The 26712-nt window shown below is 40.0% G+C and overlaps 1 protein-coding gene across 1 annotated transcript in view; it reads left to right on the top strand.

Annotated features, from left to right (window-relative positions):
• Ppef1 (protein phosphatase with EF-hand domain 1) overlaps positions 1 to 26712 on the top strand; it is a 128856-nt gene that overhangs the window by 15362 nt on the left and 86782 nt on the right. The window contains exons 3-4 of the mRNA XM_045140717.1: positions 17341 to 17468; positions 18811 to 18871. Of these exons, the coding sequence (XP_044996652.1) occupies positions 17341 to 17468; positions 18811 to 18871 (189 nt within the window). The remainder of the gene's footprint in view (positions 1 to 17340; positions 17469 to 18810; positions 18872 to 26712) is intronic.

The following is a 26712-nucleotide window of genomic DNA, read 5'->3' as shown; positions in this document are numbered from 1 at the left end:
CCTGAACCACTAAGCCATCCCTCCAGGCCTTAGCTCTCTTATTTTGTCACACTAATGCTGCCCTGGGATAACTTTATGGTTTTAATTATCAGGATGTTAAGGGTCCTAAACCTTCATTGTGTGTTATAATCCGCGGTTTATCGTTTTTTGTGTATATATGTGTTGTGTGTATGCATATGTGTATGCTCCTACCTGTGTGGATGGCAGAGGTTGACACTGGGTGTCTTACTGGATCATTCTGCATCTTTCTTTTTGAGACAGGATTTCTCACTGACATGAAGCTCACCAATTGGGCTAGATAAGTTAGCCAGTAAGTCCTGGGGATTCTACTGTCTCTGTCTCCCCAGCACTGGGTCTGTTAGTGCCCCATGCTTGTCATTTTATATGGGCCTTGAAAAATCTAAACTCAGCTCCTCATTATTGAATGTCAAGTACTTTGCTAACTGAATCATCTCCTCAGTCCATAATCCCTAGTTTACTGAGAATCTTTTCAATAAGTACTTTTCTTTGTAAACAGAGACCACTTCTTATTCAAAATTATAATTTCTCTCAATAATTAATATTTAGTGAATTATTCACTTTTTGATATGATTATATGTTGGCCTGAAGGTTTGTATAGGATTGATACTACAAATACACTTACTGCCTGTGTGAAACAGAAAAAAATCAACCAAAACAGCCTTCCAAACCCCATAGATCAAGTAAATGCATTTTCATACTTTTCTTTATTCTTTGTATGATTAGTCTATCTTTCCTTTCAAAATTCCAAGTATTTTGAGCCTTTGATAGGGGCTGTTTGAATATCCATTGTAGAATCACAAGTCTTTAGAAGGCAAAAATACTTCTTAAATGATATGACATTCCATCTAGCCATTAAATGATTTTTCCAGCTTTTAGTCTTTTTTAGAAAAGTCATAATGAAGCAAGTATTATATTTGTGGCCTGTTAATTATTTTAAAAATCCTGTTACAAAGAGAGATATTTCAAATTAATGTAACAAAGAACAATACCTTAGCCCCCAGTGCAAGTCTTTTGAACAATCAGAATACATACACAACTATGGCTTCATATTATTTTAGCCTTTAGCAACTACAAAAGATAAAAAATAAATACTGATTCTATTTGACCTTGGAAGAACAAAAATAGCAATATAACTCAGATAGTACAGATAGTAATTAATATCAAGGGAGACATAAAACAGAATTACAGCCAAGATTTGTAATTTTTTTCTGATTTCCTTTTTTAAAAATATTTTAATTTTAATTTATTTATTTGAGAGTGGGGAAGGGAGGGAGAGAGAATGGGCACATCAGGGCCCTTAGCTGCTGCAAACGAACTCCAGACACATGAACCACCTTGTGCATCTGTCTTACATGGGAACTGAGGAATTGAACCTGGGTCCTTAGGCTTTGTAGACAAGTGCCTTAACTGCTAAGCAATCTCTCCAGCCCTGATTTATTCTTCTTTTTTTAATTGGATATATACCCATAAGAGAATTTTATGAATTACATGGTAGTTCATTTTAAGTATTTTTAAAAATTATTTATTTATTGATTTGAGAGTGACAGACACAGATAGAAAGACAGATAGAGGGAGAGGGAGAGAATGGGCACGCCAGGGCTTCCAGCCTCTGCAAACGAACTCCAGATGCGTGCGCCCCCTTGTGCATCTGGCTAACGTGGGACCTGTGGAACTGAGCCTCGAACCGGGGTCCTTAGGCTTCACAGGCAAGTGCTGAACCGCTAAGCCATCTCTCCAGCCCGATTTTAAGTATTTTTAAAAAGATTTATTTATTCATTTATTTATTTGGGACAGAGAGAGAGGGAGAGAGAGAATGGGTATGCCAGGCCCTTCAGCCACTGTAAATGAACTCCAGATGCATGCACCACCATGTGCATCTGGCTTATGTGGGACCTGGAGAATTGAACCAGGGTCCTTAGGCTTTGCAGGTATGTGCCTTAACTGCTAAGCCATATCTCCTGCCCTTAAGTATTTTTAAAATATTTACTCATTGTGAACTTTACTGTATGAACATATCGATCATAGTCCCTCAAGTTATACTTTTTTTTTTTTCCCCCTGAGGTAGGGTTTCACTGTAGCTCAGGCTGACCTGGAATTCACTATGTAGTCTCAGGGTGGCCTCACACTCTTGGCGATCCTCCTACCTCTGCCTCCCGAGTGCTGGGATTAAAGGTGTGCGCCACCACATCCAGCCCTCAGGTTATACTTTTATGTTCCCTCGCCTCTAACTCCATTCCACTGAGGGCACTCCTTAATAGGCTTATTGGTTTTCACTATAGAGTCATGAATGTACCAGTCATTATGTATAGCAGGGACATTGCCTCATAATACTCCTTCCCATCCTGTGGCTCTTAACAATCTTTGTATCCCCTTTTCTGCAATGTTCCCTGAGCCTTGGAGAGCAAGGTGTAGGGCATGTTGTAGGCCTCCTTTAGTGTTGAGCTCTCTGTATCCTCTGATTTTTTGCTCTGATAAGTTTTGGGTCTCTTCAGGGTCTACTGCCATCTCTCCAGAGAAAGTTTTCAGGCTAACAGTGAGAGCAGAACTCCTGTTTAATGCACCTCTCCCTCTGTCATGTCTCTGGGGACCTGACAGATGTGATAGAGATAGCTTATCTCCTGCTAGGCAGTCTCTGTTTGTTCGTTTGTTTTGTTTTCGAGGTAGGGTCTCACTCTAGCCCAGACTGACCTGGTACTCATTCTGTAATTCCATGCTGGCCTCCAACTCATAGCGATCCTCCTACCTCTGCCTCCTGAGTACTGGGATTAAAGGTATTCATCACCACATGCAGCCTGCTAGGCAGTTTCTTGTACTGATGGATCTTGGGTCTCCCCCTTATTCACTGCTTTCTATATAAAGCAGATTCTCCATCCAAGAGTGAGAGCAGAATGAAGAACTGTAATTTTTTTCTCTAAGCTTAAAGATCATTATTGAATTGTTGCATAGAACATATTTCCTATGAGAAAGATTTAAAATGATGTTAATACTTTCATATATTTAAGTTTCTTTTGCATACTTAATAATTTAATAAAGTTTCAAATTTGGCATCTTCACAATAATGACTCTTTGAGAAAACTTGCAAAAAAGTTAATATTATAGGAAGGTCACAGCTATTTGTAAACTGCATTCTCCTTGTCTGAATGTTTAACTGAGTTGCCCCATTATTTTAGTATTGTGTGGAAAAAGCTTTGCATTTTCCTGAAACAGTGGTTGGTTTTTGGCAAACTTATTTTGCATTGAAAGGTGTGAACAACTATTTCCAACTTTATGGGAAGTAGCTGGGTCAGCTCATGAGAGAAGTTGAAGGTATAGGCATGGGGAGGGTCATCAGACCCCCATCTGAGACTCAGGTGCCCCTCCCACCAGTTATATATAATAAATGCATGAAATCTTGTACCCTCAGAGGGAGATGAGTATATAAAGAGTAAAAGATCTAGAAACAGTGAGTTTTATCTAAGCGGTTTCTTTGGAGTCTCCATGCTCTGTAAGCAAGCCTTCCACTCCCTGGCTGAGGGAGGAGTGGGGATGATCTCGATATTATGAGCACCACTGAAGAGTTTCTTTGGGGTCTCATGCTCTTTAGGTAAGCCCTCAGCCTGAGGGAAGAATGAGGGTAATTCTTACATAGTGAGTCCCACTGAACTGATTTGGGATCTCATTCTCTGCAAGTAAGCCCTCACCCTGAGGCTGAGGGAGGATCAGGGACAATCCCAATATAGTGAGCCCCACTGAAGGGCTGCTCTGTGGTCTCATACTCCTAGACAGAGACAAGGAGCTTCTAGAAGTGGCCACCAGGAAGTTGTTATTCCGGGTAGAATGAGACTTCTCCATGGTGCAGCTGCTCTGGGATCCTGATGCTCTATAAGTAAGCCCTCACCCTGAGCTGAGGGAGGGGCATCCAAAGAGTAATCTTTTTTGAATTTTTAAAAAATTTATTTGCTAGCAGAGAGAGATAGAAGAGAGGCAGGGCTATGGGGAGAATGGGTGCGCCAGGGCCTCCAGGTACTGGGAAATTAATCTCTGGCCATTAGGTTTTGCAGGCAAATGCCTTAGCAGCTGAGCTATTTCTCAGGCCCCCAAGGAATAATTTTGACACCGGAATCCCCATAAAAGTGGCTGCTTTAGAGGTTCCATGTTCCTATAAATAACCCTCTTCCATGCTCTGTAAGTGACCCCCATCAAACTTACTGGTTCACTGAACTGATAGTGGTATAATCATATTTTGGTCTGCCATTTTTGTCCTATTTTGTCTCCCCAAAGGGAAAAGTTTCCAGAGGTGGTGGTAAAGCCAGTTCTACTTTAAAATTTTATAAGATGACTATTTGTAATCTTTGTGTTGTGCCGTTTCTCTATTGGGTAAAAGAGGACTTTAAAAACTCAAATCCTGGGCTGGAGAGATGGCTTAGTGGTTAAGCACTTGCCTGTGAAGCCTAAGGACCCCGGTTCGAGGCTCGGTTCCCCAGGTCCCACGTTAGCCAGATGCACAAGGGGGCGCACGCGTCTGGAGTTCGTTTGCAGAGGCTGGAAGCCCTGGCGCACCCATTCTCTCTCTCTCCCTTTACCTGTCTTTCTCCCTGTGTCTGTCACTGTCAAATAAATAAATAAAAAATGAACAAAAAATATTTTAAAAACTCAAATCCTAATAAAAATAGAAGGAACAAGTTGGAAAATGACTATCTTGTGACTGCCTTAGAAATAATTGCTTTAAGCAAAACTGAATGGATGTTTTAGAGAGCAGAATATACACATAGTCTCAAAGCAGGTCCCTGCAAATTGTTTATAAATTAAAAGGAGAAAAACAGCCCAGGAGTGCTGCACGACTTTAATCCCAGCACTTAGGATGCTGAGGTAGGAGGATCACTATGAGTTTGAGGCCACTCTGGGGTTACAGAGTAAGTTCCAGGTCAGTCTGGGCTAGGCTGAGACCCTGCCTTGAAGAAACTAAGCAAAAAACAAAAACCTTACTTCTATAGTAGAGAATTTTATGTTGATCTTTCCTTCCTTCCTTCTTTCTTTTCTTTTTTTTTTTTTTTTTCTTTTCAAGAGAGTAAGCAAGAGAGATACAGAGAATTGGCACGCCAGGGCCTCAGCCACTGCAGTCAAACTCCAGATGCTTGTTCCACTTAATGGGGATGTGCAACCTTGTGCTTGCTTCACCTTTGTGCATCTGTCTAACATGGGCTCTGGAGAGTTGAATATGGGTCCTTAGGCTTCACAGGCAAGCACCTTAACTGCTCAGCCAACTCTCTATTGATACCTTTTCTTACCAAGCAGTCCAAGTTAACTGGATTGGACAGTATGTCCTTATTTATGTAATGACCTGAAAAGAACATGTTGCTTATCATGGTAAAATATATATCCTGGATCTATTTGTGAGGACATAGCTGAAAGATGTAAGTTGAGGGATATATGTTTCTTTTTCACTTATTTATTTAAGAAAGAGAAAAACAGAGGGAGAGAAAGAAAGTATAGATGTGCCAGGGCCTTTTGCAACTACATGTGACCTCCAGATGCATGCACTGCTTTGTTCATCAGGCTTTACCTGAGTACAGGTGAATTGACTCTGGACTGGCAGGTTTGCATGCAAGCACCTTTAACTACTAAGCCACCCACCAAGTCCCAAATTAAGGGATAGTTTATACACAACTGTTTTATACTTATTAAATATTCAGTGTTGTGTGGTAGTGCATGCCTTTAATCCCAGCACTTGGGAGGTAGAGGTAAGATCATCATGAGTTCAAGGCCACTCTGAGACTACATAGTGAATTCCAGGTCAGCCTGGGTGAGAGAGAGAGGGAAAGAGAAGGGGTTGGGGGGAGGGAGAGAGGGAGTGCGCGAGCACCTTACCTCAAAAAATCAAAACAAAAACAGTGTCATTAATGAGAAAGAAAGGCTAAGGAATATTTCTAGAATAAAGGAGACTGAAGAAATGACTATAGACAGAGAATGCATATATGACAAAATATTAACAACTGTACTATTCATGCTATTTGTAGCAGACAGCTTCAGGTTCGCTGAGATGAACTTCCAGACCAGGCACAGTTATGGAGGAAGGGATATTTATTGAAGCCTACAGATCCAGGGGAAGTTCCATCAGTGGCAGAAGAAGCTGGCCTGCTTTCACAGGACCAAGCAGAGAGAGAGAGAGAAGCCTAAAGGTCAAAAGCCACACAGCACAACACACTTCAGGAACTCCAGCTAGGTACACTTTGCATATCTTTAGATTGAAATCTGAAACCCACCACCACACCTTAAGAGCCACCCAGTGACATTGCCTCCAGTCAGGTGGCTGCAGATGCAAACTACAAACAAATAAACAACTGAATATATTGGGGGCCATCTATTCTAGTCAAACCACCACACTATTTTAACCATTTTTCCATACATTTGGAAGTATAGCCAAATAAAAAGACATAACATCCTAATTCTCTACAGCCTAGCTTATTAGGTTTGTTGTTTTTGCTCTTAGGTTAGGTAACATGTTCCTGTTTTGTTTTTTGTTGTTTTTGAGGCAGGGTCTTACTCTAGTCCAGGCTGACCTGGAGCTGACTCTGTAGGACCAGGCTGAACTTCACTCACTGAGCTTCTCCTGTCTCAGTCGCCAGTGAGCTGGCATTATAGACACAATTCAGCACACCCAGTTCAGTACCATGTTTGTAGTGTCCACTGATTTCCTTATTGATCTTTCTAAGTCTCAGCATTATCCTGAAAAATCTTCATTGTATATGATATTACCCCCTAAATGCTTTGATCTCCTAAATTGAAGCAACCACCTCTAGAGCTGATTCATTTGCTCACTTCTGTTTCTTTCCCCCATGGTCTACCTCTGAAATCTTCATGATTATCATCTCATTCTTTGGTTCCTTGGTCTTCATTAAAACCTCTAAGCCTTAGATGCTTTCTGTGTACCCCTGTGTTTCAAGACCCCTCTTGTCTTCATTTTCTTTCCCATTCATATTTCCCATTTTATTTTGACTATCATGTGAATCAGTTAACAAATCATTTACAGTACCTATACTTTAGACTGTATAAGTACCACACGGTAACTGATTGTACCACTGGAGTTCCTACTTACTGTTTAAAAAGAGTGGCGGTGTATGCATAGAATAGCAGTACTTGCAAAGCAGAGGTGAATGGATTTCAAGTTTGAGTCCAGCCTAGACTACAAAGAGAAAACCTGCCACAAAGAAGAATGAAACAAATAAACAATATACTAAGTGAAAGATATGTTCCTAAAGCAATTTCTAGCAAGCTTTGGCCACAGTTCCTTGATGGGAAAATCAAAGCTATTAATGGTTTGATATATATGTATATTTGGTTTTTCGAGGTAGGGTCTTGCTCTAGCCCAGGTTGACCTGGAACTCACTGTTTGTCTCAGGGTGGTGCTCAGATTAAAGGCATGTGCCACCATGCTAACAGACCTGTATTTTTTCAAATATTTTATTTATTTATTTAAGACTGAGAGAGAGAAAAAAAATGAATATATGTATAGGTGTGCCAGGGCTTCCTGCCACTGGTAACAAATTGCAGATGCATGTACCACTTTATGCATCTTGCTTTACGTGGGTACTGGGGAATCAAACCCAGGTCATCAGGCTTTTCAAGTAAGCACCCTTTATCTACTGAGCCATCTCTCCAGCCCCTGACCTATATTTTTATTGACATGTTTTATATGTGCACCTAATCTATTTTGATATTGCCCTCCCATTACCTTCTTTTGCTCCTTTCCCCCTTCCACTGAGTCCTTTTTCCTTTCCAACTAGTTCCTCTTACACTTTAATGTCATTTGGTTTTGCCCTCACCCATTATCCATGAACAAAATGTTGATGAGCCCAATATCATATGAGTCTTATGCAGGTAACAAAAGCCACTGTGAGGTCATGAATGCAGCAGCCAGTTCATGTCCAGAAGACAGCATTCCAAAACGTGTTTCCCTGACCTGTATTTCTCCACAGGGGTAATCCAGCTGGTCATTCATCATCCATTCATTTTGTAGTGCTAGTGACCAATGCTAGCTCCTTGCACGTGCTAGGCAAGTGTTTTGCCACTGAGCTATAGCCCCAGTCCCATTTATTTGTGAGTAACTTTAGAATTTATCTTCATTGTTCCAAAGTTTCTGGTTTGAGGATTCAGTTTTACACATCATATTCTGTCCTTCCATGGGTATTTTCAGCTTTGCTATGTGCAGTAATAGGTTGGCTGCAGCTGTGGCACTAAAAAAACCAGATGGATGAATATTTTCTAATTGGAAAGGATCTTAGAGATGATACAACCGACATTTGCAGTTTCATGAGAAACTGAGGACCAGAGAGGTTACATGATTTGCCTGAAGTTACACAGCTGGTGCCAAGTTTAGTCAGGACCAAAATGGAAGTCTCTTGATTGCAAATTCCAAATTTATTTTTATTAACTCTTGTACATGGGACTAGTGGATGGGGGAGTGAATAAACTAAATGTCATAGAAATGACATCTAATTCTTATTCTTCTTATCTAACAGGAAAACCAGAAGTTTCTGAGAATGACAAAATTATGGTCCCTTTTGTCACTTAGGCAAAGTGATCATTTTAAAATACCTGCCATTGTTTGGAGACTGGGCTTAATGTTTCAGTCTCTTGTTTAAGAAAATAGCTCTCAGGGCAAGGACTCTGTATTATGTCCTTGTTCTATAGAGACATCAGTTTGTGAATGAGCAAGCCCCAAAAGATACTGGTTTTGTTTGCTTCTGTCTTAGTTTCTTTTCTAAGGTAGTAACAGAATACTACAGACTGTGCGATTTATAAAGAAAAGTCATTTTATGCAGTTTTGAAGACTAGGACTTCCAATAGCATGGCATTGGCATCTGGCATAGGTCTTCTGCCTCATACCATGGCCAAGGATGTCGTGTGATAAGAGTACACACACAAGAGAGAAAAAGAGGTCCAAGCTCATCCTTCCCATCAAGAACCCACTCCTGAGACCCCAATACTACTTCTTTCATGAGAGATCTGAGTACTTTCCAAAGATACTGCCTCTTAATACTGTCACGGTAGCAGTGGCATGTCCTTTTGATTTTGAGACAGGGCCTCACTCTATAGCCCAGGGTGACTTGGAGCTCACTATGTAGCCCAAGCTTGCTGCTTGCTTCAACATCCCTACTTCTGAAATTATAGGTGTGAACCACAACACTCATATTTCAGCTTGAATTTGGGGGGGGGACATTGAACCTACCACACTGCCTAAGAAGCTGGCTTTGTGACCATCTCATGCCTACCAGGTGGAAGCTACAGAATATATATAAACAAAACTGATAGTAATGACACCTGTGGTCTCTGATCAGTAAGCCAGACCATATTCCTTTCATGCTTTGAACAGCTGATGTAATAAATGCGTTTTCTCCTCCTTTAAAACCTTTTTGCCACTAGAGGATTTATTCTCTTTCCACTTCATATGAATTCCTTTTAATCAGTTCTGTCTTTGTGCCTTTGTGACTTTCTGACTGTCTGTCAGACCCTTGAAAGGTACATTAAAAATTCAGTCATCCTAGTGTTTCCTCAGAAGGCCTTTGCCAGAAGAAATTCAAAAGCAGGGTCAAAATACTTTATCATTCTAATTATTAAACAACTTATTTAGAGAACTATCTATTGGGCTGGGAAGGTGGCTCAGTAGTTAAAAGCACTTGCTTGCAAAGCCTGCTCATCTGTGTTCAATTGACCAGGACTCATGTAAAACCAGATACACAAAGTGGTACATACATCTGGAGTTTATATGCAGTGGCAATAGGCCCTGACATGTGTGTTCTTTTCTCTGTCTGTTCGTCTCTGTCTCTCCTTGCAAATAAATAAAAATTCTTAAAAAATACTATCTGTTAAGGAAATTCATTTAAAAAGCCAAAAAGAAAAACAAAAGACACCACTACCAGCTAGCATGAAGGGCAACACAAGACAGAAATATCTTAACTAAATAGTAATTTCATATAGTTATTCAGTAAATACTTATAGAACACCTACTATGTTTTAGGGATTTTTCAAAGATTCGGGGAATACAGCAGTTAAACCAACAGACCAAAATCCTATATATGGTCTATGAGAGAAGAAAGACTATATCAAATAAGTAAAATGTATATAATGTCAGATGATGATAAATGTTGTGGTGAAAACAATGAAGAACGAGGTTAACAGTAGGTGAGGAGTACCATTTCAAAAAGTATACTTAGACAAGCTTCACTGACAAGGTAACATCTGAGCAAAGACTGTGGACTTTGGAGAACTGACATTTTTAGACTAAAGAGAAAATTTCTTTTTCTTCCTTGTGTATGTGGTGTGCATGCATGTGTGTGGGTATGTGTGCATGTGGAGGCCAAAGGTTTAAACGTATTTTCCTTCTTATTTTACTGAGGTAGGGTCTCTCACCTGAACCCAGAGCTCACTGATTCAGGAAGTCTAGGCATCCAGCTTCCCCAGGGATCCTGTCTCTATCTCTCACACACTAGGATTACAGATAACTACCATGCCCACTTGATATTTAAGTGGGTACTGGGATCTGAACTCTAATCCTTATGCTTGTGTTGCAGTTGCTCTTCTGACTGAGCCATCCCCCTATCTCTAGAGCTATTTTTGTGTATGTATGTGGTACTGGGGATGACACCCAGGATCTTATGCATGCTAGACAAGTGCTCCACCACTGAGCCACACCTTCAGCATGAGAGACTATTTAAAAATATATTTATTTATTTATTTTGATAATAAGTTATATATTTATATCCACTCTCCCTCATCCCTATTCCACTGAAGACTCTCCTCAGTGGGATTATTTGTATCTACTGTAGGGTAATGAAGGCCTCAATAAGCCTCTGTGGGGGGTGGGGACACCACAATGACTCAGTATATTCCTACCCACCCTATGGCTCTTAAAATCTTTTTGCCCATTCTTCCACAATGTACCCTGAACCTTGGCTGGTGTGGTCTCCTTTCCTCATCCCAGAAAATGAAAAATAATGCTTTTTGACATTGTTTCAACATTGTTTCTGGAACTTAAAAAAATGATGGTACTATCCAAAATCCTCTTATTTTTTGAATGACAATAAAGATTCCTTTAACATAGACTCAGTCTAACCCTTTAAGTCTAGTAAACTGTTGACTGCAAGGGTTTGGATCAATCCAAACACCAACAAAATCTTATTTGACAAATACTCTGAATTTTCTCTGTGTGCCTGCCTGAGGTGGGAAAATTACATGCCTGGTTCTGTGAGGAGGAGGATATGTAAGGAAATATGAAACAACCCCATTTTGTTTTAAATTAGACTAATGTTTATTGTTCTCAGAACTGGACTTTTTTCTCAAAATTAAAACATTTTTTTTTCTTTTGTGTTTAGTGAAATATTGCTAGCTGAAGCCAGTTTGACATGGTGAGAGATGTCAGACTGATGAATGGTGTGTAGCCTGATTTTACCAAACCCTGAACCCTTTTAAATAACAATAAAACATATTTTCCATGCAAAAAGGTTCCAATATTTATTGGATGCTTCCTATATGCTATGCAATGTGCTATGCATTTTATGTCAATTCAGTAATTTATATACTATTGATACCTAGCTCATCTCAATTTATATAGTTAAACAGTCTTAGAAGCTAGTCATTCATTCTTTATTTATTTATTCAACAGATATCTATTGCCAGGCTTTGCCCCAGATGGTGGAGATGTATTGGTAAAGAAAGCAAACTGTTCTCATGTATCTTAGCTAATAGTGGAAATTAAACAATAAACACAGAAGTATGTGACTATAGAATGTCAGGTGGTAGTAAAGAATGGAGCAGAGGCAGTGAAGATAGTGAATGTAAGATGGAAGAAGTGTGGGATGGAAATGCTATTGTATATACTATCCCATTTTTTATGGCTATTTCTAAATACCATGCTGTGTCGTTTAGTATAATAGTTATGAGTTCATGTTATGAAATTAGAGATCTGGACCTGTCTCTGCATTCTTCCACTGACAAACAATGTAATTGCAAACAGATTATATCTGGGTCTCAGTTTCCTTATCTATAAAATAAGGCTAATGGCAGTTATTTTCTTTAAAAATTATTTTTATTTATTTATTTGAGAGAGAGAAAGTGGGGAAGGGTATGGGCGTTCCAGGGCCTCCGGCCACTGCAAACGAACTTCAGATGCATGCTTTGCTTTGTGCATTTGGCTTATGTGGGTCCTGGGGAACTGAACCAAGGTCCTTTGGCTTCTCAGGCAAGTGCCTTAACTGCTAAGCCATCTGTCTGCCTGCATGGCAGTTCTTTAGACTGTTAGAAGGATTAAATAAAATTAAATCAGGCCATCCACATAAAGCACCAAGCAAAGTGCAATGTCTTATAGTTCATCCCCACAGTGGATCAAATTTTATTTTATAAATGATGCCAGTGTAGAACTGTGTATCCCAGTGTAGAACTGTGATAGGGACCTCAGTTGGAGGACACAGGAAGTTGGGAGCTTGAGACCTAAGCACATTATATTTTTCCCACAACACTAATACCATCTCATCAGGCAGGATATAGGTAAGAAAATCACAGAGGGATTTGAACAGAGAGAATTTGAGTCAAATGTAAGAACTATGAAATAGGTTTCTTTTTTTTTTTGTTAATATGTAACTAATCCAAGAACTCTGAAATATACAGAAGTAGCACCTGTGGGAGAACAACCACCCCAAGGACTGAGAGAATAAAAAGATTGGGATGATCTTACTTTAGAGGCTTGGAGGGAGATCTCACAGAACTCAACCTCAGCCCTTTAAGAAGTTCTCTAACTGTTGTCTCCGGGACTACCATAGGCTGTTTTTGCAAGTGGCAGATTAAGTATAAACTAGGCCTGATGCTGCTGCTGCAGGGGCCAAAGACCAGTTGCTAAGTGAAGCAGGTGGAAGTAGTATGTTCTTTGTCCTTCTTAAAGCCTCAAAATTTTTCTATACTACCCAGTGATAGTTTGCATATATGTCCCCCACAAAGACCCAGATACTTTATTAAAGCTTGTAACTTGAATTTCCAAGAGGTATCATTGTGGGTGAGTTCTGGTGTCCAGCCCTAAGGTGTTACTTGGGGTGAATCTAAATTCTAGGCCAAAGCTATGTAGAGTAGTCTGAGTTCTACCGTGATACCTGCTGCTTGCTGTAGTTCCCTGATGTTTGCTGTCCATTTGTGCTTTGTTGTGGTGCTGGCTGTTTGGTGGCATCTCTCTACTCAGATTTATGAATGGGAGCCAGCTTCTTCTGCCATTGATGGAATTTCCCTTTGGATCTGTAAGCTGAAATAAACTCTTCCTCCTAAAAACTGTCTGGTTTGTATGTTCATCCCAGCCATGTGAGATTGCCTACAACAGAAATTTGGTACCAGAAGTGAGTCATTGCTGAGATGAATCTGACCAAGTGTATTTTGGTCTTTTGGAACTTTTGTGCTGGAGGAATGGGACAGAACTTGGTACATGCAACTGAAGATAGCTTCCAGAGTGTTAAGCCAAGTTTTATGGTGAGAGTTTCAAAATGATAAGTGAGGAACAAATTGTATTTGGAGACTTTGCTTATGTTCTTTCAAAGGCAGAGGAAAGACTGTAGAGAATTTTGTTAGAACTGGGCTATTCTGCCATTAGGCCTGGCTGTGTTCTTCTGTCCAAGTCCTAAGAATTTGATCAACCTTGAATTAAAAAATAATTTGATGTGCTTGATAGAAGATACAGAACTTGGAGATAAAAGATTTAAAATTGGAGAAATTTAAACAAGTTCCATATATTGGCAAAGTCTAATAAGGATCAGCTGGCCAAGCTAACAGTTCTTTTAGAGTCCCACATAAGGACCCAGTTAGCTGCCTGGAGAAAAGTGGGGTTGGAGTTTAGTTCAGGCAGCTTAGTAAGTGCCACTGTGCTTGGGTAGAGGAGTTCAGACATAGGCAGATGTAACTGATTCCTAAACTGGGTTAAGTGGAGAAGAGGGAGGTGAGCCTGGCTATGTACTTCCAAGGTCTGGTGTCCACACTCCCTAGTAGAATATGTAAGACCTCTATGCAGTTGAAACTAGGTCAGAATTAGTCAGTATGAAGCAAGTTTAAATATAGTAGGAGGAGATTTTAACATAGATTAAAGCATGAAATTAATATAAAGAGGGGTACTGAGGGAAAAGACAAGTACACATACCAAATATGAGTATGGGCTTCTCAAGAGAGAATTCCCCCTAAATATTTTGGTAATACCTGAATGTAGTATCTGGGAGGCTTTTGGAATTGTATTGCTCAAAGTGTTTCTAAGCAATCTCCCTCTTCATTTCCATTTACCCCCTTTTGGGTGGGTGTATGTGTGTGTGCGCACAGATACTTTTGCCCCTTGTGTACCCCATACAAAGACTTTTTGCAGCATACTTGCTGCTTTAAACTCAAAGGTTCCTTAAATGTAGCATGTAGATGATATTTGTGAGCATTGAAAGTCCTGTAGTAGACCTTGAGCATGTATATTAATTAATAATCAGCTTGTTTTTTATTGTTATTACTCATACTAAATAGAATAGACTTCGGTGAGCATCTCTTCCACTACATCATTATACAGATGAAGAAACTGTGGTGCTGCAACAAGGCAATAGCTCTCTGGAGGTGAAAAGCTTGGGATCCCAAAAGTCATATCTGGGTTCAAATCCTCACTGTCCATTTCCACTTACATGCTAAATGAGCTTAAGCAGATTCTTCAGTCTCTGTCAGCTTCATAGTATTGGGAGGACTTCAGGAACTCAGTGCTCAATGAAAAGTGCCAGAACAGCACCTGTTGTGCTTGCTGAATCCAAGAACTTTGTCAAGGGTGGGAGCAGGGGAGGTGCAGAGGTTGGTTTATCATGTTACTCTCTAACGCATAGAACAAGCCTTCTAGTTGAGCCTGGGCACTCCCTAATAATATTGTGAGAACATGTGAGATTTGGGGCATGATACAGTTAATTATGTGCTTTGCAATATTGAACAAATCGCCCTATTTCTTTTTCCTGTTTTTTTCCCCCCATAAAGAACATAATACTAAACCTTAGGTCCATTTTCCTAAGTTGTTTGGAAGTCAAGTAATGAAAGGAGATTCCCTAGAACCCATGAACTTTGTGAGCCCTCATTAACATTCTCAAGTGACTAGATGCAGTATACTACATAGCACCAAAGGTGGGCCTTTGCTTTTAGAACTCAAATTGTTCTTATAGTTAACCTTTACTTTTTATGTGCTGACTGGGGAAAAATGATAACATGAATAAAGTGAGCCAGCTGTTGTTGACTGCTCTTCACTCTAAAACTAGAGGAGGCATAAGAGATTATATTTTAAATATCATTATTTCTCACCCTGATTTCTTTATGTGAATACTGTAAAACTACAGGATGCCAGCTCAGGAGTGGCAGTGTGCCTGAATAGTCCACAAACAAAAAAGTACTTATAGTTGCCATTTATTGAATATATGTTTAACATCAGGCATGGGCTAAACTATTCACCTAGTGTCTCATTTTGTCCTGTAGCAACTCTGTGAGAGTATGAGGTGTGTTTATTCATTCATCTGTCTGGACAGTTGAATCGCAGGTACAGAAACTAGACTGAATTAAACTTCTCTGTATGTGTCCATTATTGGTCTCTTTAAGACCATTATTTATTTATTTATTTATTTATTTATTTATTTATTTATTTATTTATTTAAAAGGAGAGAGAGAGAAACAGATAGATAGAGAACACCAGAGCCTCTGGCCACTGCAGACGAATTCCAGACACATGTGCTACCTTGTGCATCTTGCTTTCTATGGATACTGGGAAATTGAACCTTAGTTCTTAGACTTTACAGGCAAGTGTTTTAGCTGCTAAGGTATCTCTCCAGCCCAAGACCCTTTCATATGTCAATTAATTATCCCCTTTAATCCATTTACCCCATGTTTACTCACCTACCCTATAAATAACCAATCTATTGTATGTAGTGTGTATCTTTTCCTTTGTATGTACTCTTATGAAATGCATAGTGTGGTTTTCTGTGTGTATTTTTAGTTGATGTAAAATGGTGCTGTGTTGTATTTCAATTTGTCTCTGATTTTTTTTTTCTTTTTTGGTGAGAGAGAGAGAGCACAAAAGAATGAGAGAGAATTGGCATGCCAGACATGTGTGCCACCTGGTGCAAATGCATCACCTTGTGTTTCTGGCTTACGTGGGTTCTGGGAATCTGAACCTGGGACCTTAGGCTTTGCAGGCAAACACATTAACTATTAAAACATCTCTCCAGCCCTGTTTATGACTTTTAAATAATTGTTCTAGTGGAAGCAGTATGGTTTTTTAAGAGTTGTTTTAGAAAGAGCAAGAGAGAGAGAAAGAATTAGTGTGCCAGGGCCTCATCCACTGAAATAAAACTCTAGATGCTGTGTCACCTAGTGGACATGTGTGACCTTGTTCTTGCTTCACCTGGCTTACATGGGATCTGGAGAGTCGAGCATGGGTCCTTAGGTTTTGCAGGCAAGCTTCTTAATCACTAAGCCATTTCTCCAGACGAGCACTATGCTCTTAACACCTATCTACATCACTGTGGTTTTGTTTAATCTATTGTTTCTGGTATTGGCACATTACTCAATGGTATATGCCAACTATTGGTCCAAATTCATTTTCTCTATCTGCATTGGTATGAAACACCCTACTGCCACAAAGACACAATTGCAAACCCATATGTCCCCTTTAGGGACCATGTGAAAGTTGCTTAGGTTTTATAATGATGGATGAAATATTTTTAATTAATTGCAGAAGAAACTAAAGCTTTGAGAGTATTAATAACTTAACTCACCCAAATCATGCACAGTAATTTTCAGGGCTAGGATTCAAATTCAAGAAGTATTACTCAAATGTCTACCCTATGCCATCATTCTCTGAGTTTTTGAGACTTTAGGACATTTTATTAAGCACATAAAGGTAAATTTCATTGTTTATAGTTTTTATACTTTTATCATTTTTTTTATTAGTAAGAGAGAGAAAGAGGCAGAGAGAGAGACAGACAGAGAGAGAAAATGGGTGTGCCAGGGCCTTTCAGCCACTGTAAATGAACTCCAGATGCATGTGTCATCTTGTGCACATGTGCAACTTTGCACGCTTGTGTCGCTATGCATCTGGCTATATGGGACATGGAGATTTGAACATGTGTTCTTAGGCTTTACAGGCAAGCACCTTGACTGCTAAGCCATCTCTGCAGCCCAGTTTCTATATTCTTAAGAGCAAGGAATCTGGGTGGGGTGACTGTTTTTGTCAAAGCATCTACCTCCTCAACAGCTACATTGTAACTGTTTTTTTTTTTTTTCTTCTTGCTTTCATATCCTGTGGGTTTGCAGCACTGAAAGCCGCATTAGTCATCCAAAACTGGTACCGAGGCTACAGAGCTCGGTTGAAGGCCAGACAACATTATGCACTTACCATCTTTCAGTCAATCGAATATGCTGATGAACAAGGCCAAATGCAGGTCTGTTTTGCAAGTTCTCTTTTTTCTTTCTCTCCCCTTCTTTCTCTCTTATTTTTTTAACCTAAAATACTTCTAGTTTTTTTTTCTGTTATGAAAAGAATGGAAGTTTAGGTACATTTTATGCTGTAGGATCTTGGTAAAATGCTTTGTTTGAACAGAGGTTGTCGTGATATTGCCTTGGAACTAGCTTTTGAGTGATTTAGAAAGACAATATTTTTAAGTTCACATGTTTTTTTTTTTTTTTCAGAAGGATGCCATATGTCTAGCTAATTAATAAAAATAGTCTTATTCTATTTTGGGGTATATGCCCTAATGGAAAATAAGTTGTTACTTTTCCAAAAAAAATTATTTGAGAGAGGAAGGGGGGGGGAGGGAGGGAGGGAGGGAGGGAGGGAGGGAGGGAGGAAGGGAGGAAGGGAGGAAGGGAGGGAGGGAGGGAGAGAATGGGCGCACCAGGGCTTCCAGCCACTGCAAACTCCAGACGTGTGCGCCCCCTTGTGCATCTGGCTTACATGGTTACTGGGGAATTGAACTGAGGTCCTTTGGCTTTGAAGGCAACTGCTTTAGCTGCTAAGCCATCTCTCCAGCCTCCAAAATAGTTACTTTTTGAATGGAAAAAAATTGTTTTGTTTTTATTATGGGGAAGTTGAACCCATAGTCTTATATATTAGGCAAGCACTCTACTACTTAGACATGTCTCCATCCCAGAAAGAATAAGGATTTAAAAAATGAAAAGGGAGTGGGGAAATGGCTCAGTGGGCACAATGTTTGCTGCATAAGCGTGACAACCTGAGTCAGATCTCCTGAGCCCATGTAAAGCCAGCCACAGTAATGAGTGTCTCATCCCTACATTCCTGTGATAAGATGAGAGGCAGAGACAAGAATCCTGGAAGCTTTCAGAGCAGCCAGCCTGGCATTTGCAGTAGTGAACAACAAAGGCACATTGCCTTAAATAAGGCAGAAGGTGGAGACTAACACTTGGAGTTGTTCTCTGACCTTCACATGCACAGTGGCATACTTGCACTGTACTGTGTATGCACAAAGATAATTTAAAAAGGGAAAAATTTCTTGGGAACAAGCCTATGAAAGTTCTAGGAGAAAATATGTAGGAATGAGGAAATCCTTCATAAAGCTTGCAACATGAATTTATGAAACCAACTTTATTACTTATCAATAAAAATGAATACATTTTTACCATAAAATCATCTTAGAAAATTCTCCAGTGTAGCTATTAATGAATGAGTACTTCAGGCAAGTAAGGTGCTTGTGTGGAATGCTGACATTTTCTGTAGTAGCTGGATAGGGAGCATAAATTGATTTTATGTCTTTTTATCTTATCTAGCTATCCAACTTTTTCTCCTTCATGTTGGAAAACTATAGAAAGATACAGAATGATGATCCAGGTAAGCAAAGTTTATTCTTTGGAAAAGTAGTTGTCAGATATTGAATTACCAAAATTAAGAAATAGATAAGTGCTAAAGTTGGGAGAAACTAATAAATTAAAAAGATTCATACCTTTCTTATCTGTGGGACACCCAACAACTATCAAAATCATTTTAGCTGCTTTTTTTATGAGCTGCTACATTAGCATTTAATTTTTTCAATCTTTTTTCTCCTTTATTAAGTTGAAACTTTGAATACATTATGTGTTGGTACCATGCTTTTCCTCCTCCTTGACTCCACTTCACTGAGGGCCCTCCTTAGTGAGATTTCGGGTATTCACCATGGAGTTGTGAGAGGAACAGTCAGTTATCGTGGGTAATTTTTTCACTCTTAAACCACAGTCAAGAGTAGCTTATTAAGAGGATCATCATGAATTCAAGCCCACCCTAAGACTATATAGTGAATTTCAGATTAGCCTGGGCTAGAGTGAGACCCTACCTCAAAAAACCAAGAGAGAGAGAAGCTTCTCTAACCAAAAGTGAGAGTTGCATTAATATATGGGCATAAACATAGTATTTAGAGGTTAGAGGGCAGTTTTGTTATTATAATGTATTCATTTAGCCAGATTAACAGTAGTAGTTTCCCTCCTAGGGCTTATTCCCTCACATGGAATGGGCCTCAAATCCAGTCATGGAGCAGTTGTATTTCCTCATATTAGACTGGTGCATTTAGTCTGACTGCCAGAATTAACTGTATATTTTGGAGGTCAATAATGGTGCTGTAGGAGAGACTTAGGGACCTGTGAGGACTTCTATGACTCTCAGCATTGTCATCTGCTAGGATAAGTCAAGGCCGTGCTGACAAGTGGCCCTCCCTCTTTTGGGAAGCCTGGAGGACTGATTTTCCTCCAATGTGACTTTCCTGTGGTAGATACGCTGACTTGGCAATCATTTCTGGGTTTCCACATCCTCTCTGATCAAAAAGATAGGTAACTTACTAGAGGCTAGAAGTTCAAATGTCCCATCATCTCCTGTGGCCTTTTGACCTGGGAGCAGGAACCAAAATATTGGTTATCTGTTTAACTCCAATGTTTCTAATTGATTTTGACTTCGACATATAGTTATTACTCACTCAGAGAGACTGTACATATCAAAGTAACAAAACAGATTAGTTAAAAAGGGTGTAGAGCAGATGTGGTTAGCAAAGCAGATCTGATTAGAGAATGACACAATAGTTTAAAATCATGTTGATTAATATTTATGATTAGTTGTCAGGTGACAGTGTAAGCTGTATATGAGACATAGAAAGCACATTCTATCTTTTAAGTATTTTTCAGTTATACGTATAGGTATAATATTTTAGTAGCCTTGTAAACAATATTTTTATCACTTAATTTTATCAATAACTTTAAGGCAATTGATTTAATGTATGAATCATATGCCCGGAAAAAGACAAGACAATATAAAAACTTAGCATCTGTGTTTGAAAACAACTTTGGTTAGTCTGTATACCAATGTCAGTACCAATTGCCACCCCCCAAAACTGGAAGGACAGCAATATAAAATTATTTTTCTAGGTCAGGAAACAAGTTTTAAGTATCAATATCTCTCTCACCAATGAATGTAAGATACGAGAAATGAGACAATTAAGTAAAACCTTGACTGAGACTGATTATACAAGCTCAAGAATAAAATAAAACTTGGTTATTGTTGTCCAGCTTATGGATGTGGCCAAGCAGAGTTGCAGAGAAAGATAAGATGTTGTCCAAGAGTGGTAGAAGCTTTAAGTACTTAAGGAGACAGGGAAAGAGCAAAACAAGGGTGAGAGAAAAGTAAATCAGAGGGGGTTGGAGAGATGGTTTAGCGGTTAACGTGTTTGCCTGCAAAGCCAAAGGACTTTGGTTTGGTTCCCCAGGAATCAGACGTAGGTCAGATGCACAAGAGGGCACAAGCCTCTGGAGTTCATTTGTAGTAGCTGGAGGCCCTAGCGTGCCCATTCTCTCTCCCTCTCTCTGCCTCTTTCTCTTTTTCTCTGTCTCTCTCAAATAAATAAATGAAGTTTTTTTTTTTTAAATAAAATAAACCAGAGCTTAAGCTGGGTTTACAGAGAACACCAATATGACCTCCTGGCCTGTTAGGGTGAGCAGGGCCTGCATCGCCCACATGGTCAGAGGCCATACAGGTTGCAACTGTCAGCTTTTTAGCCTGTTAGTGGGTGAGGAAGGCGACTGTGCTCCCGGTGGTGAAAGCTGCTGGCTGTGGAAGATGGAAGCAGCTGGCAGTGAAGATGAGAGCTCAGGAGGGAGAAGGAGAGGAGGGAGGGACAGGAAGTGTCCCAAGATGGTAACAGAACCAAAAGGCGCCCCTTAGGGTATGGTAGACCAGAGAGCGAGAGACCCAGGTGTTGAGAGTGCATCTTTCTCTAGTTCGGGGGTTGGGGCATAACAGCCAAGGGGTGTAGCCTGATGTGCTTCCAAGGCTTCTAAGAGGAGGGGTGAAACCTGAGACAGGCCAACCTGAGAGGGACACCTGCGGAGAAGGAGATGGAGAAGGGAAGAACAGTGAGGCTGAATTGTGGTGGGTGTGAGAACCTGTATCTGACAGAAATGGCCTGAGGCCTTCAGAGGGTCGAATGGCAGCTTGGTGGTCTGGTCAGGGAAAAGGAGGTCTGGCTGCCCAAGAGGGCAATCAGAAGTGTTCCTATCTGAGTCAAGGCACCACATGTAAGGTTCAAGAGTGACCAAGACCACAGAGACCACTCTGAGGCAAAGATGGAAGATTTTGTTTAGGGAAAAACATGAGCTGCCACGACTGACTCTCAAGAGCAGAGCAGTCCCCATGATTGTATTTCTTATCTTGAGAGTGGTGTCCTCATATCGTATGACTCTTACTCTCACCCTTATTTCTTATATGTTCTCTTACCATGTGAAGTATTCAGTCATATTTGTTATTGTTTTGAGGCTGCGTGCTTCTGACTATGTACTTGAGGATGACCTTGAACTCCTTGATCCTCCTGCCTTCATGGTCCAAATGCTGGGATTAGAGACAAGTGCTGCAAAGCCCAGATATTTTTTCATTTATGCACACATGTTTTAAATATATATTTTACTTATTTGTAAGGATAAAGAGAGAGAGAGAGAGAGGGAGGGAGGGAGCTAGAGAGAGAGAGAGAGCTTGTGAAGGGGCATGCCAGAGCCTTTTTCCATTGCAAACAATCTCCAGATATATGTGCCTCTCTGCATCTGACTTTATGTGGGTACTGGGAATCAAACTGAGGTCCTTATGCTTTGCAAGCAAGCACCTAACTACTAAGTGATCTCTCTAGCACCTATAATCCCATTTCAAAACTTTTAAAAATGTTTATTTATTTATTTCTTTGAGATAGAGAGAAGAGGGGAAGAGAGAAAACGAGAGCACCAGGGCCTCCAGTCACTACAAAAGAACTCCAGATGCATGCACCACCTTGTGCATCTAGCTTACATGGCTTCTAGGGAATCGAACCAAGGTCCTTTGGCTTTATAGGCATGTGCTTTAACCACGAAGCCATCTTCTCCAGCCCTCAAAACTTTTGATGAACAAATAATTCAATTACAATAACAGATTTAAGGTATATGAAAAATTACTTTGGTTTGATTTCTTTCCTGGGCCCAAAGCTAAAAGGATCATAAAACAACTATACCCATTCATAACCTTGTTTGTTATAGTAATAGTATAATAATAAATGGACTAAGACACCATCTATAATTGATCTGTCTCTATCATCGCTCTATCATCTATGTGATCATTCTGAATCAGTGGTGGTCAATATAGGAATGGTTCAAGTATGATTTTTAAATTATAATTATTGGCCTGGGTAGATGGCTCAGTGGGTGCTTGCCACACGAGCATGGTGACCTGATTTTGGATCCTTAGCACCCACATAAAATGCTGGGTATACCTGTAATCTCAGTGCTTGGGAGGCAGATATGGAAGGATCTCCAAGGCCTGCTGGCTGGCTTGTCTAGCCCAACTGATAAGGTCCAGGTTCAGTGAGATACAAAAGGTGGAAACCAGGTGTGGTGGTGCATGCCTTTAATCTCAGTGCTTTGGAGGCAGAGGTAGGAGGATCACCATGAGTTTGAGGCCACCCTGAGACTACATAGGGAATTCCAGTGACACCCTACCTTGGAAGAAAAAAGGAAAAGGAAAAAGTAAGGTAGAGAGCAATTGAGTAAGATACCCAATGTTGACTTCTGGATGCACACACGGACACCCACACACATGTACATGCATACACATATGCATACCACACACATACACATGCAAAAATTATAGTTATTCACAAGGTATGTATTTATCATGCAAATTATGATCTACCTGTTATATCCAAATTTATGCTAGGCCTAGAAGCTCTCTTTTCCTTTTCAGTTTGAGCTGACTGTGTTTTTTGGTGTAATTAAAACATGCAAGGTGTCTAGGAGAATCTTTTAAATCTGATAAATATTCGTCAAAGTGGTGAAAGAATGATCTTTTAATGGCATTCTTTGAGCTAAGTACATTACATATACATAGCTAATTAAGCATTTAATGATCCTTAGACATTTTCTGAATGGTGGATAGCCAAATCTGATGAGTGAACAGTGGGTGGAAGTGGTACTTTGCCATTTTCTTTATTTTAGATGATTGCACTTTGAAGACAGTTATTTGTGCTTCATGTTCTTTGGCAGAAATGTTTTTGAGAGGAAATGTAATAATGATGAAATGAAACAGACTCTTTCTGTTAATGACCTAATATTTCAATCTAGCCTCATTTCATCAATCACTTACAGAATTTCAGAGCTACAGATGCCTTGGTTCCAGCTCAGAGGTATTTAATTTTTGTAAAAATTATGATTTTGAGTCTAGGTTAAAAAAAAGATTACATACAGAAGTATTTTTGAGGTATTTTCATAGAACAAGTTATAAAGGTATCATCATTTGCTTACAAGTTAAAATTTTATTATGTTTAGTTAGTTTAGAGGCATGTTGACAAAGTTATAAATCAAATAAGGATTAATTATAATTCCATGTCATATAAATCATCATATATTGTTGGAATTCTTTAAATCATTGTTGTTGTAGTTATAGTCCATGAGGACAACATATACATTAGAAATATTAAAGCTTTGGTTTCACACATGACATGCATTAGCTATTAGAAGTAAATGTATGTTATTTTTGTGTTGTTAAAAACCAGCAGATGGATAATGATTTTATATTGATCAATAATTTATATTTTAGTAGTTTTACTTAACAATTGGCTTAGAGGAGTGGTATGTTTTCATTAATTCATTATTGAATGTTTTCTTTTCTTTTTTGCATGTCTTTGTGTGTGTATGTGCATGTGTATGTGTTGTAGTCAGCTAGTCATTGATAGACAAACACCCTATCAAAAGAAGCTTATAGGAGGAAAGGGTTTATTTCATACTTCCAAATTCCAGGGGAACACCATCAATGGTAGAAAAACCTGACTCCCTTCCATAGAACCAAGCAGAGAGAAACTACCAACAACAAGCACCACCAAACCACCACAAAAGCTTAAACTGTTCTTCACACACCTAGTAGGGTTGGACTACAAGATCCACCACCAGTGACATACCTTAGGTAGATCTATGTGCATGCAAAAGCCAGAGGTCAACATTGCGTGTCATCTTTAATCACTCTCATCTTGTTGTTTTGAGGTAGGGTTTTGCTCTAGCCCAGGCTCACCTGGAATTCATTCTGCAGTCTCAGGCTGACCTTGAACTTATAGTGATCCTCCTACCTGTCTCCAGAGTGCTTGGATCAAAGGTGTGTACTCCACACCTGGCTCTGTTTGTGTGCGTGTGCATGAATGTGGGTCTGTGTGTGCCACTGTGCATATGTGAAGGTCAAAAGACAATCTCCATTGTTGGTGCTCATCCTCCACTTCCTTTTAGGCAGGGTCACTTGCTTGCCACTGTGTATGCCAGGCTATGTAGCCCACAAACTTCCAGGGATGCTCCTGTTCCCACTTCCTATCTTGCCATAGATGTATTGTGAATACATACATGTGCTACTATGTCCAGCTTCATGTGAATTTTGTGAACCAAACTCATGCTAATGCTTGCATGGTAGTGCTTTATCAATGGAGCCATTTCCCCAGCCCTATCATCTTCTTCCATTCATCTGCTCTTTCTTCCTTCCTTCCTTCTTTCCTTTCTTTTTTTCTTTTCCTTCTTTTCTTCCTTCCCTCTGTCCTTCCTTCTTCTTTTTCTTTTCTTTTCTTTTTTTGAGGGAGGGTCTTGCTGTAGCTCAGACTGACTTGGAATTAACTCTGTAGTCTCATGGTGACCTAAACTCACAGTAGCCCTTCTACCTCTGCCTCCAAAGTGCTGAGATTAAAGGCAAGTGCCACCATACCTGCTTTCTTCTTATTTTTTATATGGGGTCTCTCACTAAACCTAGAGTTCACTGATTTGGCTAGACTAGCTAACGAGCGAGCCTTAGGGATCCATCGCTCTGTACTTTCCTGTGCTGATATTACAAGCATTTGCTGACATACCTGGCATTTTATATGTGTATTAGGGATCTGCACTCAAGTCTTCATGCTTCTGAGACAAACACTTTACCCACTGAGCCATCTCCATAGCTCCTTAATTTTTTTTTGTTGTTTATTTGAGAGCAACAGACACACACTAACACAGAGCGAGAGAGAGAGAAAGAGAAAGAGAGAGCGAGAGAGAGAGAATGGGCATGCCAGGGCCTCCAGGCATTGCAAACAAACTCCAGACGCATGCGCCCCCTTGTGCATCTGGCTAACGTGGGTCCTGGAGAATCAAGCCTTGAACTGGGGTCCTTAGGCTTCATTAGCCACTAAGCCACCTCTCCAGCCCCACCATAGATAGCCCCTTTTTACTCAACTGTTAAAGGAATAAGGCTAATCAAAACCATGAAAGGAAGGGCTATACTAAGCTTACTTTTTAAAATGTGTGTGTGTGTGTGCATGTGCATGCATGTTTGTACATGCACACGTGCACATAGTGTGAATGTGGGTATACAAGCCTGTGAAAGCCAGAGAACAGCCTTTATCCTCAGGAACTCTGCAAGCCTTCTTTGAGATAGGGTCTCTTATTGGCCTGTTGGTCCTCAATTAGGTTAGACTGGCTGCAAGCCCCAGGGATCTATCTGTCTCTGCCTCTACAGTGCCTGGATTACATGAGTGTGCCACCATACTTGGCATTTATATGGGCACTAGGCATCCAATTCAAGTCCTCATACTTGCAAGGCAAGCACTTCACCTCATGAGCTTTCTTCATATCCTCCAAGCTTTTTTCTTTAAAGAATATTTTTATTTTGTTCCTGTTTTGTGTATGTAGAGGTGTGTGTGTGTGTGTGTGTGTGTGTGTGTGTGTGTGTGTTGTGTGAATGTCAGCATGTGCATGCAGTGGCACATGTGTAGAAATTAGAGGGCAACATTTAGGTATCAGTCCTCACCTTCTACCTTATTTTAAGAAAGTCTGTGAGCTTCTATGAACTTCTCTTGCCTTGGCCTCCCTCTTTGTTCTAAGTATAGATGTAAGCATGTTGGGGGAACAGAAACCTGCCATAGCTTCAGGCTTTTTCAAATGTATGGTCTGATGATCTGGACTTAGGTACTCATGATTGCATGGAAAGTGCAATCCCCTTATTTTGTTCTTAAAAGAATGACTTGATGGCTGGGGAGATTGCTCAGTGGTTAACGGTGCTTGCTTACAATATCTGTAGGCCTGGATTCACTTCCCCAATCCCATGTGAAGCTAGATGCAAAGTGGTGCACGTATCTGTGATCCCAACATCTATGATAATGGGAGGTGGAACCTGGAGCATCCAGAAGCTCACAGTTG

This window comes from Jaculus jaculus, chromosome X, assembly GCF_020740685.1.
Source record: "Jaculus jaculus isolate mJacJac1 chromosome X, mJacJac1.mat.Y.cur, whole genome shotgun sequence".
Lineage (NCBI taxonomy): Eukaryota > Metazoa > Chordata > Mammalia > Rodentia > Dipodidae > Jaculus > Jaculus jaculus.
Note: the sequence above shows the minus strand (reverse complement) of the source record. Positions and strands in the feature narration are given on the sequence as shown.